Below are 16,745 nucleotides of genomic sequence, written 5' to 3' on the forward strand. Positions count from 1 at the left end.
TACACTTTCCCAACACCCAGGAAATCAACAGTAAACTAGGGGAATACGATCTTTTCCATTTCTTAATTATCTATAGAAAAGCCTACTGACTCAAAATTCTCAGGAAGTTGGGCCCTAATTATTTTAGAGAGTGGGATTAAAAAATTGGTTATTTTCTAAAAGATAGAGATTATAACTTTCTCTTTAAGAGGAAAAGGTTCTGTGTAGATTTATCGGGTTAATAATCACTACTTTTGTCTAAATTTTATAATAAAAGTTAACACTAAAATCTGAATTTAGGATCTTTACAGCAGAAGGGTTTCCAAGAAATGCACTCATTGATAGCCTAAGAGGTATCAATTATTGTAGAGCAACCATATCCCAGACACTGGAGAACAGAGGGCCTATAACCCAGAGTTCCTTGCATATTTACACACAGTAAGGCTCTCCAGAAAAGATGAAGGAAAGCTGAAGAAAGTTGGGTTTCCAAAGGAAGCTGCTCAACTATCACCCGAAGCCTAATGCAGAGCTGTCAGTTTAAGTCCAAAAATAAGTCATCATATGCATGATGAATAATGAGACAGCGCCTACCAACTCTTTCCTTGTTAACATGCAGATGTTATTCATTACTTTCTTTAACAAGGCTCTGATAGCACACAGAATCTGTATCCTTTGAAGATTTTCTTCTTTAATGAAACTCTTCAGCCACTGCTTCTCCCAAATGACAGCAATAAAACCAACCCCACAACATATATACAGCTACTTAATTTTCCTTGGTCTACTTTCCCAGCTACACAGAAGATTCAATCTACTTGCTGTGAATGCCTAGCATCCCATTCACTCAGATTTCCAGCCCTTCCACACATTCAGGACCACATTCATGCACTCACTCTCAGCTACCACGTGTGATTGAGACTGTATGATAACTACCTTTATGACTATGCATAGAGTAGCTCTCAGGGGAAGAGTTTTAGAGGAGGGAAAAGCATCTTGTTATTCATCTACTTCAAGAAACAAAACATGGGGCTGGAGAGATGGCTCAGCAGCTAAGAGCACTGCCTGCTCTTCCAAAGGTCCTGAGTTCAATTCCCAGCAACTACATGGTGGCTCACAACCATCTGTAATGGGGTCTGGTGCCCTCTTCTGACCTGCAGGCATACATGCAGACAGAATACTGAGAATACTGTATACATAATTAAATAAATCTAAAAAAAAAAAAACTTAAAAAAAAAAAGAAGCAAAACACAAGAGAAAGACAAGCATGGGTGTTAGTCACAACTTTTTTTTTTTTTTTGGAAGAGGGGGTAGGAGTGGTTAAGAATGTACAGGGGAAATGTTTAACTGTAGAACTCATCTCCATGGACAAAGTGATTTGTTAAATGCTTCCTGGTGTGTGTGTGTGTGTTTTTTTCCTCTCTCCAAGACAGGGTTTTTCTGTATAGCTTTGGAGACTGTCCGGGAACTCACTCTGTAGACCAGGCTGGCCTCAAATCACAGAGATCAGCTTGCCTCTGCCTCCCCAGTGCTGGGATTAAAGGCTTGCACCACCGCTGGCTGGTTTTGTTTCTTTGGTTTTTAGACACGACAGGTCATGGTGTCTTAGTTAAGGAAAATTAGGCATAATGTTTCATGCTGTAAGTAAACACCTCAAGTAGACTCAGGAAAGTTATGTGAAATGTTACAGTGTTAAACTTTTCTTCTTTAAAAATATTTTAGAGGACTTGGGGTTTCTTATGGGATGGTGAGAGTACCCTAATCCTTATTCTTCCTAGAGGAACTCTGATCCTTCACCTTATACCCCCTCTGATCACCATCTTTCTTCACTTCCTTACTAGCTTCAGGCTTCGATTTTGAATTATCCAGGGGAATACCCGGGAACTAACAGAAGAGAGAGATGGCTAGTTCCTCTTAAGACTTGAATGGCTCTACCAGAGTTACAATCCATTGTATTATTTTAGGGACCACAATAAAACAAAATACCTCCCCATCACACACACAAAAACCAACAAAAATACTATGTATATGTATATTTGTTCTGTGACCTACACTGGATAGGACATTTAGCTGGGGCAGTACCTCTCCATACATGGGGACTGAACAGTGATATAAATGACAACAGTACAGTGATGATGGCAGCTATAACGAGGACTCAGGATACCAGGGGCTGCAATAAGGGGAGGGTTCTCAATATATACAACTGTGGCCCAGATAGCAGATGTATGTCATGCCATAATAGGATATACTGAGCCGCTTCAGCTAAACAAGGTCTGGGTAGTAAATGCTTTCCAGTGGGGAGGGTGCTAGATGTTCAAGACACACTAGAACCTGTGTAAGACAGACTATGCACCTGAGAGGACACCAGAAGGGAAAGGCAAGGTTAAGAGGGCACTGTTCTCTCAAGTTACTTTTATTCTTCCTCTAGATTCTTTCTCTTCCTGAAGAGCTCATTCTTGACTGTGTACACCTCATCCCCTTAGTACTAGATATGTTCTGAATGTACGTCTTCTATTCAAAGTTTTTCCATTTTTACATTATGTGTTTGCCTGCCTGCCTGTCCGTGTAATCACATGTGTGCAGTATCTGGCAGGATCAGAAGAGGGCATTAGAACCCCAAAGACCAGCATTATAGATAGGTGGGAGAGGCCATGTGGGCGTGTTGTGAATTCAAAGTTGAGTCCTGAAGAAAAGCCAGAGGTCTTAACTAGAGTTACTCTAGCCTGTATTTTATTTTACTTTTAAATTTTTTAAAAAATTTATTATGTATACAACTTTCTGCCTCCACACGCCAAAGGAGGGCACCAGATCTCTTTACAGATGGTTTGGAGCCACCATGTGGTTGCTGGGAATTGAACTCAGGAACTCCGGAAGAGCAGACAGTGCTCTTAACCTCTGAGCCATCTCTCCAGCCCTACTTTTAATTTTTTAACAGAAAATTTTATTTCAACACTTTCTTCTTCCAAATAACTGTACATTGGAAGAACAATACAGTAGTTAAGTTTCAGATTGTATCACCTTTCAATGTATTATTTCCTTTCTAGACTAACAGCTGTCTTCAAACTGAGGGGATTTAGATGTATGACCTAGGCCCAACTCGCTGTGTCACAGTTTTGATGAAAAGAAGCTTGCAAACCAACCTTTCTGTACTCAACTGTAGAAAAAAACCATTGCTATCAGAATGATGACAAAGACTGGCATGTCTGGATGTTGTTTTTTCTAATAGTGAGAATGGCAACACTGCCTTAATATCTCTCTCTGTCTCTCTCTCTGTATGTTAAATCTGCATGTATGTCTATGCACCAAGTGCCTGTGGAAAAGAGTATCAGATCCCTGGAACTGAAGTTAGAGGATTATGAGTCACCACATGGGTGCTTGTAATCAAAGTCCAGGCCTTGGCAAGAACATCAGTTACTCTGAATCGCTGAGCCCCTAAAATAGTTTAACTTATTTTTAAAAATTTTATGTGAATGCATATGTATGTGTCTGTGCATGTTAGTGCAGGTGCCTAAGGAAGACATAGAGGGAGTTCCATCCCTTGGAGCTGGAGTTACAGGTAGTTGGAATCCACCTAATTTGGGTGCTGGCAATGGAAGCTCTTGACTGTTGAGCCATGTCTTTAAATCCTATGTTTTAATGTTTAAATTTTTACATTTATTTACTTTATGACTCTGTGGTGAAGCCAGAGGTTCAACTTGTGGAGTTGGTTTTCTACTTCTACCATGTGGGTTGCTGGGATGAATTCAGGTGGTCAGATTTGGCAGCAAGTAGCTTTACTGCCAAGCCAGCCTGCTTCCTGGTATTTTAACTGTATACTTAGACTGAGATTCACCAAAATCCATGTTCTTTCTCTCTTTTAAAAGATCTTGCATTTACATAGCATTTTATCATTATTACATGCAGCAAGGGATAGGAAATGTGCTGGGTATAAACTTGCTTGTTTTGGAAGACTTCTAGTTTCATTAATTATAACATTAATAATGAAGCTTAACCTATAACCTGTCATGATAAGGTGCAACTCTATTCCTATAACTGATTGCACTCCAACGACAATTTCTTTTTAGGATACTGTACTGTGAAATTCTAATTGCAAACTGAAAGTTTAACTATTAAGCAGAAAAAGTTACAATGGTCTAAATTCTGCTTTAATATCTGATTAAAAAGAGTGGATTATAATTTCACTGGGAAAATCAAATGTAACCAGGATGACATTTTCCCACCCAGAAATGTTTGCTCTATAGCAAATGAATAATGACTGAGTTAGAAAAGAGGACATTGCTCTGCTTTTATAGTTGCTAGATCTTTTTTTTTACATTAGCCAAAGAAGAATCCTACACACTCATAAAAGCTGCAACAAGAGTGTGGCTGTTAGACATTCAGCTTTATCAAGACAACAGAGAAAAGAAAATCAGACTTTTTAGTGGGTGGATCAAGTTGTCCCCCACCACAGAGTATCTATTTAATTAAAGCAACACGCATGCAAAAGATGGGTTTTAATACACATGGATTATAGTCACATCTTCCATTTGAACTTGAATACTAAAGTGATTGAGTATAACTTTTAGAGACAGTTTACTATATATATTTCTAACGTAATCCAACCTTTAAAGCATGTTTCTAGTCTTTTAGTCTCTCAGTCCTAACACATTGTAACACGGAGGGAAAGTAACCTGGAGTGGTAAAACCAAAACAAAACAGCAACAACAAAAACAACAAACACATTCACCATAAGCCATACCCCAGTATTTCTAAGTCTCTGTTCCCTGAGGCCATAGTGGAGCTACCAAAAGAACCTGCAAAGACACTCTATAGTTAAAAGGTCTTAAGCACACATACATGAGCCCACAGTGCAGTCTGAGTGCCCAGGCTTGGGAAACTAAATGGGTACCACAGGCACCTAGACACTTCTTTTGACTGATACATATAATAAAGATGAAGATCTAGCATACTTATTACCTAAAATTAAGGAGACTGAAGGACTGAGTGCCAAAAGACAAATGAATGGGATCTCGGCAGCACTGCTCCAATTTTGGCAAGAACAGGGGCTGCCAAGCAAGAGGCTACCAGCTACCAGTCCATAGTGACTCCATGTTTTTTTTTTCCTTTCCGGAGTTCAAGTGAATATATTTTCTTTATAGGCATGTTAATGACTTTCACAACACACACACACACAAAAGACAAATCTCATAAATTTGCAGTGGTCCAATCCTAGGGTTTTCTTAATGAGATGAAGAAGGAAGACAGTTAATAAACACCTGAAATGATATTATATGAAGAGGAAGTGTAAATAATGACTTTCATATCAATCACTCCCAACAACCAAACCCCAATCACCTCAAACTGCAGAGGAGTGTTGGAGCGACTAGCAGTAGTAAGAGATGTGATTGGTGAGAACATGAGGCTGTATCCATTTCGACACTCCTCTTCTCCTGGGTGAGTCTGGCCAGGTGTGGACAGCTGGGGACTCTTTGAGCCTGAGCTGGAAGGGGGTGGTGTAACTGGAGACAGAGGCCGAAGCAACTTGGTGATATTCTGCTCCATCAGATAGCGAGACTTCCATTTCTTTAAAGGGCTCAGTAAGTCTGTGAAACACAAAACTTGGATGAGAACTTGGATATTTTACTGTAAGGCTAGGTAGTAAAGGGTTCTGTCTTTCTTCATAACTCTTCTTATGCCTCATCTCATTATCTTCTCTACTCAAACCCAATGCCTAAACATACTTCTAATCACTACAATGACTGTGACTTTGGAAGCATTCTATGTCCCAAAGAAACGCCACATGAGTCTGAACAATTTTAATGTGAAGTACTTAAATCATTCTCTACTTCTATACTTCCACCTGCTGGGTTGTCACACCTATATCCATCTTTCCTTATTTATCTGTGTACTCTTTCAGCAGCTCTTCCAGCAAACACAGTAGGAGACACACATGATCTTGGACTCTTACCTAGCTCCTAGTGGTCAAATGTTGACCACTAGGAGCTAGAAACGGTTCCTATAAAAACTTCTCAACTACTAAAAACAAAACAAAACTCCTTCTGATTAAACTAACTCTGTAGTGGGGCGGTGGTGGCGCACGCCTTTAATCCCAGCACTTGGAAGGCAGAGGCAGGCGGATCTCTGTGAGTTCGAGACCAGCCTGGTCTACAAGAGCTAGTTCCAGGACAGGCTCCAAAGCCACAGAGAAACCCTGTCTCGAAAAACCAAACCAAACAAAACAAAACAAAACAACTCTGTATTCTTAGGTACACACAAAAAAAGCAAGTTATTATACTAAATATTTTAGTGACTATGTTTTGTATTTGATGTAGTGTAGTTACTTGTGTTTAAGAGGACCTTCAGGAAAAACATATCTCAGAGGAAAAATATACTTTTATTCATTTATAGTTAAAATCATTAACATATACTACATGCAAAGTTAGGTGTATAAAGGCCATTATATATTTATTCTCTTTTCAAAGACCTTAGAGAAAACATGTAAAATATGTTTGACTTAAGTTTCTTACCAGTATGATCAAACTTGACTATAACCCCACCACTTTTGAGGCAGACACAGGATTGCCTCAAATTTAAGTCAGCTTAGTCTACACAGCAAATTCTAGGCCAGCCTGGGATAAATAATGAGACTTTAAAAAAAATTAGTAGGCTCAAGTAGTTACAAACAAAGGGCCTCTGAGATATCTGACAAGTGAAGGTGAACTGTGGCTCAATCCCTGGAGCCCATATAAAGGTGGAAGCAGAGAACCAGAACCAACTCCCAAAAGTTATCTTCTGAACTCCACATGCATACCATGGGCCCTCAGTAAGAACGAAAATTAAAAAAAAAATGTAAATTACCCTTCAAGGTATGTAAAGTCAGATATAGTGTCAAGGGGCAGTAGTCCCAGCTACTCAGGTGGGTGAGGTAGAAGAATTGCTTGAGCCTAAGAATTGAAGGCTAGCCTAGGCCTGAACAAAACTATGGCTTCCATTCTCAGAGAACAAAACAAAAACCAAAGTTTTTTTTGTATAGCAGGCATTGTACAGTGTACCGGAAATGAAAATTTAACATGTCTATAAATCCTAGCATTACTGTTATTTTCATCACCCTATATTGAAGACTAATATATAGAAAGAAAAACTAGATGTTGTAGCACCTGGTCCATGTTTCCCTAGCCTATATGGTACTGAAGATCAAGTTAGCCTAGAAGGGAGCTTTTGCAAACAGAGCTTCCATCAGTAACCATCCTGCCTTACAGTCTTAATAAAAGCATACCAAACTATAGCCTCATGGCTTGGTGGGAACAATGACAATCATACCAGGCTTCCAAGGCAAAGTTTGGATCATTATCAGAGACGTGCTTAGGAACATCACTCTGGTGATATAATGGTATGGAACTAGAACTGTGAAGCTACTGGACTCAAGAGAATAACCAATACAAAGAGGTATGAGGCACTGATTATGTTTAAGTGGATAGGATATTTATTTTTCTGTTTTCTCGGGATTTTTCATTTCCCTACACTGAAAAGAGTAACTTTCCAATTGGCCTATGTGATGTTTTACTCTTAATGTGCTTAGGTACAAAAACCAAATAAACATGTAATTCAAGACTAATCTGCACAGTAACTTTTAAACACTTCTAAAGACTTCGAACCCAATCTTTAAGAACCCTGTACTGGAAGTTTAAAAAATTTTAACTACTAAAGACTTATTTTGTAGTAAAGATCACTGTAGGAAAGTTGGAGGAAGCGGCCATACAAATGAATGAATGTGATATCTATTTAAAGATATTTACTGAACATTTAGGATGCTATCTTCAACAGACAGACCTAGAGACTGCCGGAATTCACAGATCAGTAGCCTATCATCTCTTTTCTGATTTTTTGTGTACAGCTGTCAAATTTTATGTCTAACACACACATACACTCATCTTTTAAAAAATGTTGACTCAATACTTCCCAAGATCATGTAAACAAACCACCATGCATTTAAACCCACCCATGCAAGTTAAAATGATTTCCCACAAATTTCTCTAATAAGGAATAAAATTTTCTAAGTTCTTATTCTTTGGGGGCTAGCCTGGGTTTTTGAAATAGGGTCTTACTTTGAAGTGACCTTGAACTGGCCATGTAATTCAGGCTGGCTTTAAACTAGCATCCTTCTCCTAACTTCCAAAACCTGGAAATATAGGCATGTGCTACCAAGTCTAATTTATGAATACCCTTTAAAAATGAGTAAATGCCAAAATTTAACCTGTACTAAATATTCTCCTTTATTGCAATTATAAACGTACTTCAATGACTAAGAATGTTGTTCTCTATCTTTTCTGTACTAATTATTAGGACAAATACAGGGCTTTTTCTTGTTGTTGTTAAAGAATGACTATGAGGCTGGGAGCTATGCAAACTTGAGAATGTGAGTTTGAATCCCCAGTACCAATAAGAAGAGTCAGATATAGTTGCACTCTTGTCTGTAACCCAAGTGCTGGAGGTGGACCAGACTATTAGGGCTTGTGGATCACCAGCCTAGCAGCAGATTATTCAGCAAGAGGTTGTTTCAAAACAAATAGCACAAAGAGCTATAAAACAGGATTGCTGACTGCCTCCTCATTCTTCATGATGAACACCCGCACATTTACATATATTTACTACCTTTGTATTTATTCTTGTGTAAATTATCTGCCCATATTCAGCCATTGTATGTGGGTCTTTTTTTTTTAATGTTTTATAAGAGTTCTATAAAGATGTTGATCGTCAAAAATGTTACAAATATACCTTTTCAGCTTGTTTGCTCTTAAAATGTATTTACTGGGACTAGAGAGATGGTAGTGGTTAAGAGCATTGGCTACTCTTACAGAGGAACCAGGTTCAGTGGCCAGTACCCACATGGCAGCTCATAGCCATCTCTAACTTCAGTTTTAGGGAATCTAATGCTGTCTTCTGAACTCCACGGGCACTAAGCACATATGTGGTATATGTACATGATAGGTATAGGCAAAACATAAATCTAAAAAGTTTTTATTGCCTTTATTACAATGCTTTTTATTAGCTAATGTATCTGTCATTTATCTTTTGCTTGTTATAATTACGTCTTAGCAATTCTATCCCTAAAACTACGAAAATGTCACTTACTGATCTATGACCTTTAATTTTTAATTCCTATTTGACTTTTAAAAATATTTCATGTCATGTATAAATGTATATGGATGCATACATGCAATGTTGTGCACTTCAAAGTCAAAAGACAACTCAGGGAGTTGATTCTTTCCTTCACCATGTGGATCTCAGGGATTGAGTCCAAGTTCTCAGGTTTGGCAGTATGTCCCCATTTTTTTTTTAATGATCTCAATATATTGAGTCTGTAACTCAGTATGCTTATGTGTGTTTGAGAGCAGGTTCTCACCGTGGCCCAGTATGTAGTCCAGGCTGAGATGGAACTCACTGTTGGCAATTTTTCTGCCACAGTCTCCCAAGTGTTGGGGTTATAGGAGCAAAGCTTTGAGGGTTCAACTGCAGGACACCCATACATGCTGGGTAAACACTCTATATATTTAGCTATATCCCTTACCTAATTCATACTTAAGAGAAAAAAATGTGTCCATTTATACTACACCTGTGTAGAGGCCAGAGGTAACTTTTGGGAGTTTGTTCTCTCTTTACCTCTATAGCACAGCATACTCCAGGTCTGGCCTGTGCTTTTGTGGTCTGTGGAGACCACACCATCTCACCATGCACCTGTTTTTTAGATGGTTCTGGAATCTGAATTCTTACACCTACATATCCTGCTTTTTATATTGTTGTAGAATCTGAATTCAGGTCCTCAGGTTGTGATGCAGGTACTTTTAGTCACTGAGCCATCCCTTGACACCCTAAATTATACTTAAAATTAAGTTTAGGGAGTTGATTCCTACTCCACCTTTCTAGTAGGTAGCAAATGCCTACTAGCACTTTTCCTTCTTTGCAAAAACAGCTATAATTTTTCTTCACTGAATTAAACACATTTATTCCCATTAGACTATTCTTTGTTATACACATTTTTGATCCTTGTATATTTCTTGCAAGCACTTTATTTACCACTAAGCTACAATGTTCCCTTAGCTTATTTCCATTGGTTTCTAAATATACTGATCTTGTTTCTGAAAGTTATTCTACTCCTTAAACAATATGGAATTGACATTAACACCCCCTCCCCCTTTGAGACAGGGTCTTGTAATGCTTGTCTAGGTTGGCGCATACTTAGGACTTTCCTTTCTCAACTTCTCCAGTGATGGGATTCTAGGCACACACCACATCTAGCAGTATATTCTTGGAAATACTAGCCTCCCAATTCAATTTTGTTTTGATACAACAATCAGTTGTAATTTAGGGAGCAACCTCACTAATGACATTTCATGACCCTTTTCAGCTAATCAAGTTTTAAACCCACCCACCCTCATCATTGAGGGACTTGGATTTCCAGTTCTCTCCCTCCCACCCTGAACTTGCTCTGTAAAACAGGCTAGCCTCAAACTCACAGAGATCCACTTGCCTCTCGAGTGCTGGGATTAAAGGTGTGTGGCATCACCGCCTGGGTTGTTTCTCTACTTTTTATTACAATTAGGAATAGGACATACTTCTCCATTTGCTCATCTTAATGTTTACATATGGTTTTGTATTTAGCCAATCTATAAATGTCTACTAGTTTTCCTGCTACTTTTCTTGTTACATAACTAACTCTATTACTTTCATATGACAACACTCATCCTTCTTTACCAGTACTTACACCCCCTTTCCTTTGGAAAGAGGGTCGTATGCTTATAGCTAAAAACTCTAGACTATGGATAAATAGTAACAAAACAGTGGGGAAACTTGATAATTCATATTTTTGGGTGGTTTGTAGAATGTGTGGCGTATGTGTGCAAATCCATGTGTGGGTGGGTGTGTATACCTGCATGTAGAAGCCAGAGGATAATAGATGTCTTACTCTACTGTCTCCACCTTGTCTCTGAGACAGTCTCTCACTGGACTTGAACCTCACTGCTTTGGCTAGGCTGGCTAGCTAGCCAGCAAGCTCCAGAAATCTGCCCATGTCTGCTTTCCAATGTGGTAACTATAGGAATACTCAGCCATGCCTGGCTTTTTTATATGGATGCTGGGAATTAAATTCAAACTTAGCCTCTTATGTTTGCATAGAAAGTGTTTTAGTCATCTCTCCAGTTTTGACAGTTCATTCCTCCTACCCTGAGACAGGGTTTCTCTGTGGAGTCCTGGTTGTTCTGGAACTTGCTCTACAGATCAGTTGTGCCTCCAACCCCAGAGATCTGCCTGTCTCTGATGTAAGTGCTGCGATTAAAGGCATATACCACCATGCCCAGATAGCTCATCTAAAAGTTTAGTTCTCATAATAAATACAGCTGGCAAATGTTTTTAGATAAATTCAAGGAGGTGAGTAAATCTAATTCACAAGTGACACTTTCTCCTGATCTAAGACCAATTTGATAAACCAATCAAGTATAAACTATTTTATAAATTGTGGTAACAGAGATCAAATAAAAGGCTTTTATACTGGGTGAGGACCTCAAACCAAGAATAAAAATTAAAAGGGCCCATGAGATGCCCCAGAAAGTGAAGGTTTGCTGTCAAGGCTGATTACTTGAGTTCAACTCTCAAGATCCACAAGGTAGAAGGAAAACAACTGATTCTTTTTTTTTTTTTTTTTGTTTTTTCGAGACAGGGTTTCTCTGTGGTTTTGGAGCCTGTCCTGGAACTAGCTCTTGTAGACCAGGCTGGTCTCGAACTCACAGAGATCCGCCTGCCTCTGCCTCCCAAGTGCTGGGATTAAAGGCGTGCGCCACCACCGCCCGGCAAAACAACTGATTCTTGCAAGATGTCCTTTGAAACTACAAATGTGTAAGTGCACATGTGCACAAGTAGACACACTCTTATACTTCTTTAAATGTTAATGATAATATATTATTTCATCAAGATCATGTAGGTGAACACATTTCACAATCACAAATTCTATTACTCTTTAATCAGTTGGAGTTTGTCTTTTTAAAAATTTGTCTATGTAATTTTGCAACTATTAGCAATTATGAATATTCTGTACACAATTATTTAGTGTCTACATCTTTATAAAGTACCTACAACTAGTGAGTTTATGATTATACATATTTTTAAAGCATATGAACAGATTGGTTTTTGTCCTTTGTTTGGTTTTTCAAGACATGGTTCTCTGTATAGCCCTGGCTGGCCTTGAATTCAGAGAATCACCTGCTTCTGCCTCCTGAGTAATGGGATTAAAGGTGTGGGCAACCACTACCTGGCTCTTGCTGTTCTATTATTTTACTGAAAATCATTTAAATACTATATTAACTCAAAGACAGTAGGACCACAAAAACAATAGTTAATACTATTTGAATTAAAGTGTTGGGTGTGGTGGTACATACCTCCATCTAGCATATAGAAGATTAAGGCAGGAAGATGGCAAGTTTGGGGCTAGTCAGGATTACATAGTGAAACCTTGTCTCAAAAAAATAAACTGAAACAAATCAAAAACCAATCAACCAAAACAAAAAGAACCCAAAAATAGTAAGAGAAAATATTTTAATGCACTTAGAACTTGCATTGGCAAAGGATCCAATCATTTAACAATCTCTCAAGTAGTTGAAAACTCCAGAGCAATTTACCATGCATCTATTTCACAGCCCTAATCTAGCTGTTTTGTTCCATATTCTCCTTTGCTCTTATAGATGTGCTATGATAACTCAGCCATTATGGTCACAGGGAAGGTAATCGTGTATTTTTAGCAAAGTACTTTATTACTACCTTTCCAAGTTTTATTTAAAAAATTTTAGATAAGCTGAGAATCCAATTTTTAAATGATGCTTCCTTGGAACCTGTTGGAGGAGAAAGAATATGGGTGCATAGAATTTATTCTTTCCATTAGTGAATACGGAATTTCCTTTATGTGTAAACTTAAAAAGTATTTTCAATAATTTTTTTTGCATCACATATCCAAGTATGACCATTCCCAGATTGTTTCTTAGCTTTGTTAACTTTGAGGCTGAAAAACCTGTCTTCATTAATTTTCTTAGTATTTAAGTCATATTTACTTCTAACCAAGGACTTTACTCAACTGTTATTAACTCTGAACTTTTCGGTTACTATTCAGGTATCCCTGGGGTCATATAAATGTTATTTACAAACAAACATCCTATCTCTTCCCTGTGTCAATGGTAATACCTCTTCTTTTTATACAATCTTAGTTTCTAGCATTCTTTGACTTTTCCTTTTGACAGCCTTACTATATAGACCAGGTTGGCCTCAAAAACCAGATTTTCTCACCAGTCTTGATTAGTGGGATTACACATTAGGCGCAATCACACCAGAGGAATATTTATTATTTTTAATCTAAGTAGTTCATACTAGACAAGAACAAGTATTCTGTGTAGAATGTCAGCAGCAATTTCTATTATGGGTCTGATACTAAACTAAGCACTTTATAAACAATACTATTGAGCTTATTAGCCTTAAAGCAGGGATTGCTATTCTTACTTTACAGATGACGATCAGAGACATTTAGTAACATCATACAGTTTAAGGATACAGAACTGGATTTCAAAGAAGATCTGTTTGATTTTTTCTACTATATCATATATTTCCTCACTCTCTTCATCAACTTAGCATTTTTGCAAACAAAGCTTTCTGAAACACAACAAAGGAACTCCTTATGACTCACACCACATTTAAATGATGACTACTGATGGGTTTCTTTATGTAGCTCTATTCTTCTGTTACACTGATTCTTAAGGGCAAGGTGTGTTCTGAGATGTTTCTCATTGCTTGCTAGGACGTGGGTAGAAATGTAATAAAGGTTAGTGACTAACAGTGCTAATTCCATTCCACTGAGGACATGTAGTAACAAAGAAAATTTCTCTCTAAGTATGTGAAAGCCAGGAAATGAACTGTGGTACAGTTATCATTTTCTAAGATTAACTATCTATATACCTACAGTACATACCCAACAGATAGAGGGAGTCACACTTTACAGTCCAATTCAGCTATTCTAACTACACTCTAAAAGCTGTCTAAAAGTTGACACAATTGAGGGAAATCTGCCTCAAAAATTATGCTTAATCACACCTGAATCTGTCTCAGTAGATGAACTAGTAAAATTCTATTAAACTCCATGATGATCAGCAAGTCAACAAATAGTGGTTTAAGAAGAGCAATCCACAAACCCCCAAAACAATATAAAGCAAAACTCTGAAAAATTATATTAGCTGTAGCTTTAACATGAGTTGTAGTAACTAATGTATTTTGTAATTTTTGTTTTCTGTTGAGATAGGGTCTTGCTAGGTGCCCCAGGCTGGTCTTGAACTTGCAGCAATCATCTTGTCTTACTTTCCTCCACTTTCCTGTTTATGGTATGTTTTGATTATATAATATTCAGAAAACTGATTTAGAGGTAAGCTTATGGAAATCACAGAAAATGGTTTATTTTATTTATTTCTTTGAGTCAGGGATTGAAACAAGGGCACCACAAAAGCTAAAAGAACATGTTCTACCACTGAGTGACAACCTCCCATCCCGAGGACATACTAATTATGCTGATACCACAGAATTTTGGCAAAAAGGAAAAAAAACTAGGCAACATGTGAAGACAAAGATGGTGGTACATTTCTGAATTTGAGCACTGGGGAGGATGAATTTGACACCAGCCTAGATTAAACAGAGAAACCTTGTGCAGCAAATACAGAAACAAAAAGGTAACATAAGTCAATGCACCAATGTTATCTGTTAGAGGTCTGCAATAAAACATGGTGAAAGACAATGGATCAGAAGATTTAAAGCCAAGTCATCTCAGGAATTTAATATGTCTTAGGGGCAAATCCTTGGGGAAAAAAATCAACAATGATTCCTCATAATCTCATTATTTCCAGCCCCGTTTGCCAGATTCCACCCAACAAGCCACTTTACATTTTCATTTTCTTCCTGAACATTAGAATTCCACCACTTTCTACTGCCTCCCCTTATAAAATACAAATAAAGATTTCCTAAACTTACTACTTTAAACGTATCTAACCTTTTTTATAACCATTTCTGCTGTTATCTGTATACTGTCTACTTCCTTCTTTGTCGTCCTGGGAAAACTGATCCCTGACTCGAGATCTTTCTCTTCCTCTGTAAAGACAGATGTAAAGTAACTATTTAGAAAACACACTATTCTTTTTTATATCGGAGTACCAACACTAAAATTTTTACTGTGAACCTCACATGGTAACTGTTTCATGTCAAATTGATAAAAAGATCAGACACATACCTGCATTGTCTTTACAGATACTAGAAGAATTACTATTCTCATTACTTTGGTATAGGTGCTGTGTTCTAGTCTCTTGGGGCACAGATGATGTCTGAGTCATCCCTTCTTCCAAGGCTTGCTTTATCCAGCGCTATAATGGGGGAAAAAACAGAGAATCTTTAAAAAAAAAAAAAAACGTTTAAAGCTATGTAGGACATCTGTTTCAGTGCACACACCAACTGGTGAGAAATGCAATAAAAATACATTCACACAGCTTCATTGTCAAGTGATTTTGGACAGGTTCTTGGGTGTGCAACCAAGGCTGGCTTTAGCTGTCCTTTCCTTTTTCTTTAATGAACATTATTATTGAAATGTCTCATGCAGCCTAGGCTAGCCTCAAACACGCAGTGCAGCTAAGGATGACCTTGAATTTAGGATTTTCCACCCCACCTTCCAAGTTAGAATTCCTGGCTTCTACCATTATACAAAGTTTTTTTGTTTGTTTGTTTGTTTTTCGAGACAGGAGCTCTTGTAGACCAGGCTGGTCTCGAACTCAGAGATCCGCCCGCCTCTGCCTCCCGTGTGCTGGGATTAAAGGTGTGCGCCATCACTGCCCGGTCCATTATAAAAAGTTTATGTGGCAAATGAAACAATCTGGATTATAAAATGGTATCCTATCAATCAATAAAAAAAGGTAACCACTCAACTTTGCAAACTGTTTAGGATAGCATTACTGTTTAAAGATAGGCTGACTTTTCAAGGTTTATAAAGAACCCTCCTGTTACTTTTTTTAGTAGATAATATGCAATCTGAATGTATGAGAAAAAAATAAAGTCAGAAGAAATCTTGCAAAAATTTTAAGACTATAAGGAATTTTACTTTGTTTTTCCTATTTTTTCTTTTCTTTCTTCCTTTTTTTGTTGTTGTTATTGTTTTTTCTCTGTAGCTAGCTCTTGTAGACCAAGCTGGCCTTGAACTCAGAGATCTACCTGCCTCTGTCAGACAGATTAAAGGCTTACACCAACATTGCCAGGCTTGTAATTTTGTTTTCTTAAGATAAACAGTTGTAAAACTGCTCACCGTTCTACCCTGACAGCAGACAGATCCAATTACAAGAAACACCAATTTTAGCCAGACTGACTCCAAATAGAAAAGGGGAACTATTATAATGTCACATCTTTAGAGAACATATACCACCCGTAAGTAAATAGTCTCTTCAACAGAGTAGTTCTAGATTTGTGGTTGCTCAATTCTTAGAACCTGAGACAATCCAGTGAAATTTTACTATGAAAGAAACCTCTATCGTGCAAATACCTTTGTTGTCTATCAAACCCAAGGAAAAAAAGTAAACAGAGATAAGTAAATGGGTATATTAAAAAAAAAAGATATTTGAAGTTACTTGAATCACATTCTAGAACATGACAAAGTGTCTAAAAACCCAAGAATGAGAGTGACATGCTCTCTCATACAGATTCCCAACACACAGGTTATCAGAAGCACAATTCCTTAG

General features: G+C 37.8%; 1 protein-coding gene across 17 annotated transcripts in view; it reads right to left on the reverse strand.

The window, feature by feature from the left end:
- Positions 1 to 16,745, reverse strand: part of Setd5 (SET domain containing 5) — a 77,000-nt gene that overhangs the window by 10,569 nt on the left and 49,686 nt on the right. For all 17 annotated transcript variants that reach the window (XM_075983241.1, XM_075983239.1, XM_075983238.1 and 14 more), the window contains 2 exons: positions 15,257 to 15,386; positions 5,308 to 5,555 (listed from right to left, as the gene is read on the reverse strand). In XM_075983241.1, coding sequence (XP_075839356.1) covers positions 5,308 to 5,555; positions 15,257 to 15,386 — 378 coding nt within the window. The remainder of the gene's footprint in view (positions 1 to 5,307; positions 5,556 to 15,256; positions 15,387 to 16,745) is intronic.

The sequence above is a fragment of the Microtus pennsylvanicus genome, chromosome 8 (assembly GCF_037038515.1).
Source record: "Microtus pennsylvanicus isolate mMicPen1 chromosome 8, mMicPen1.hap1, whole genome shotgun sequence".
NCBI lineage: Eukaryota > Metazoa > Chordata > Mammalia > Rodentia > Cricetidae > Microtus > Microtus pennsylvanicus.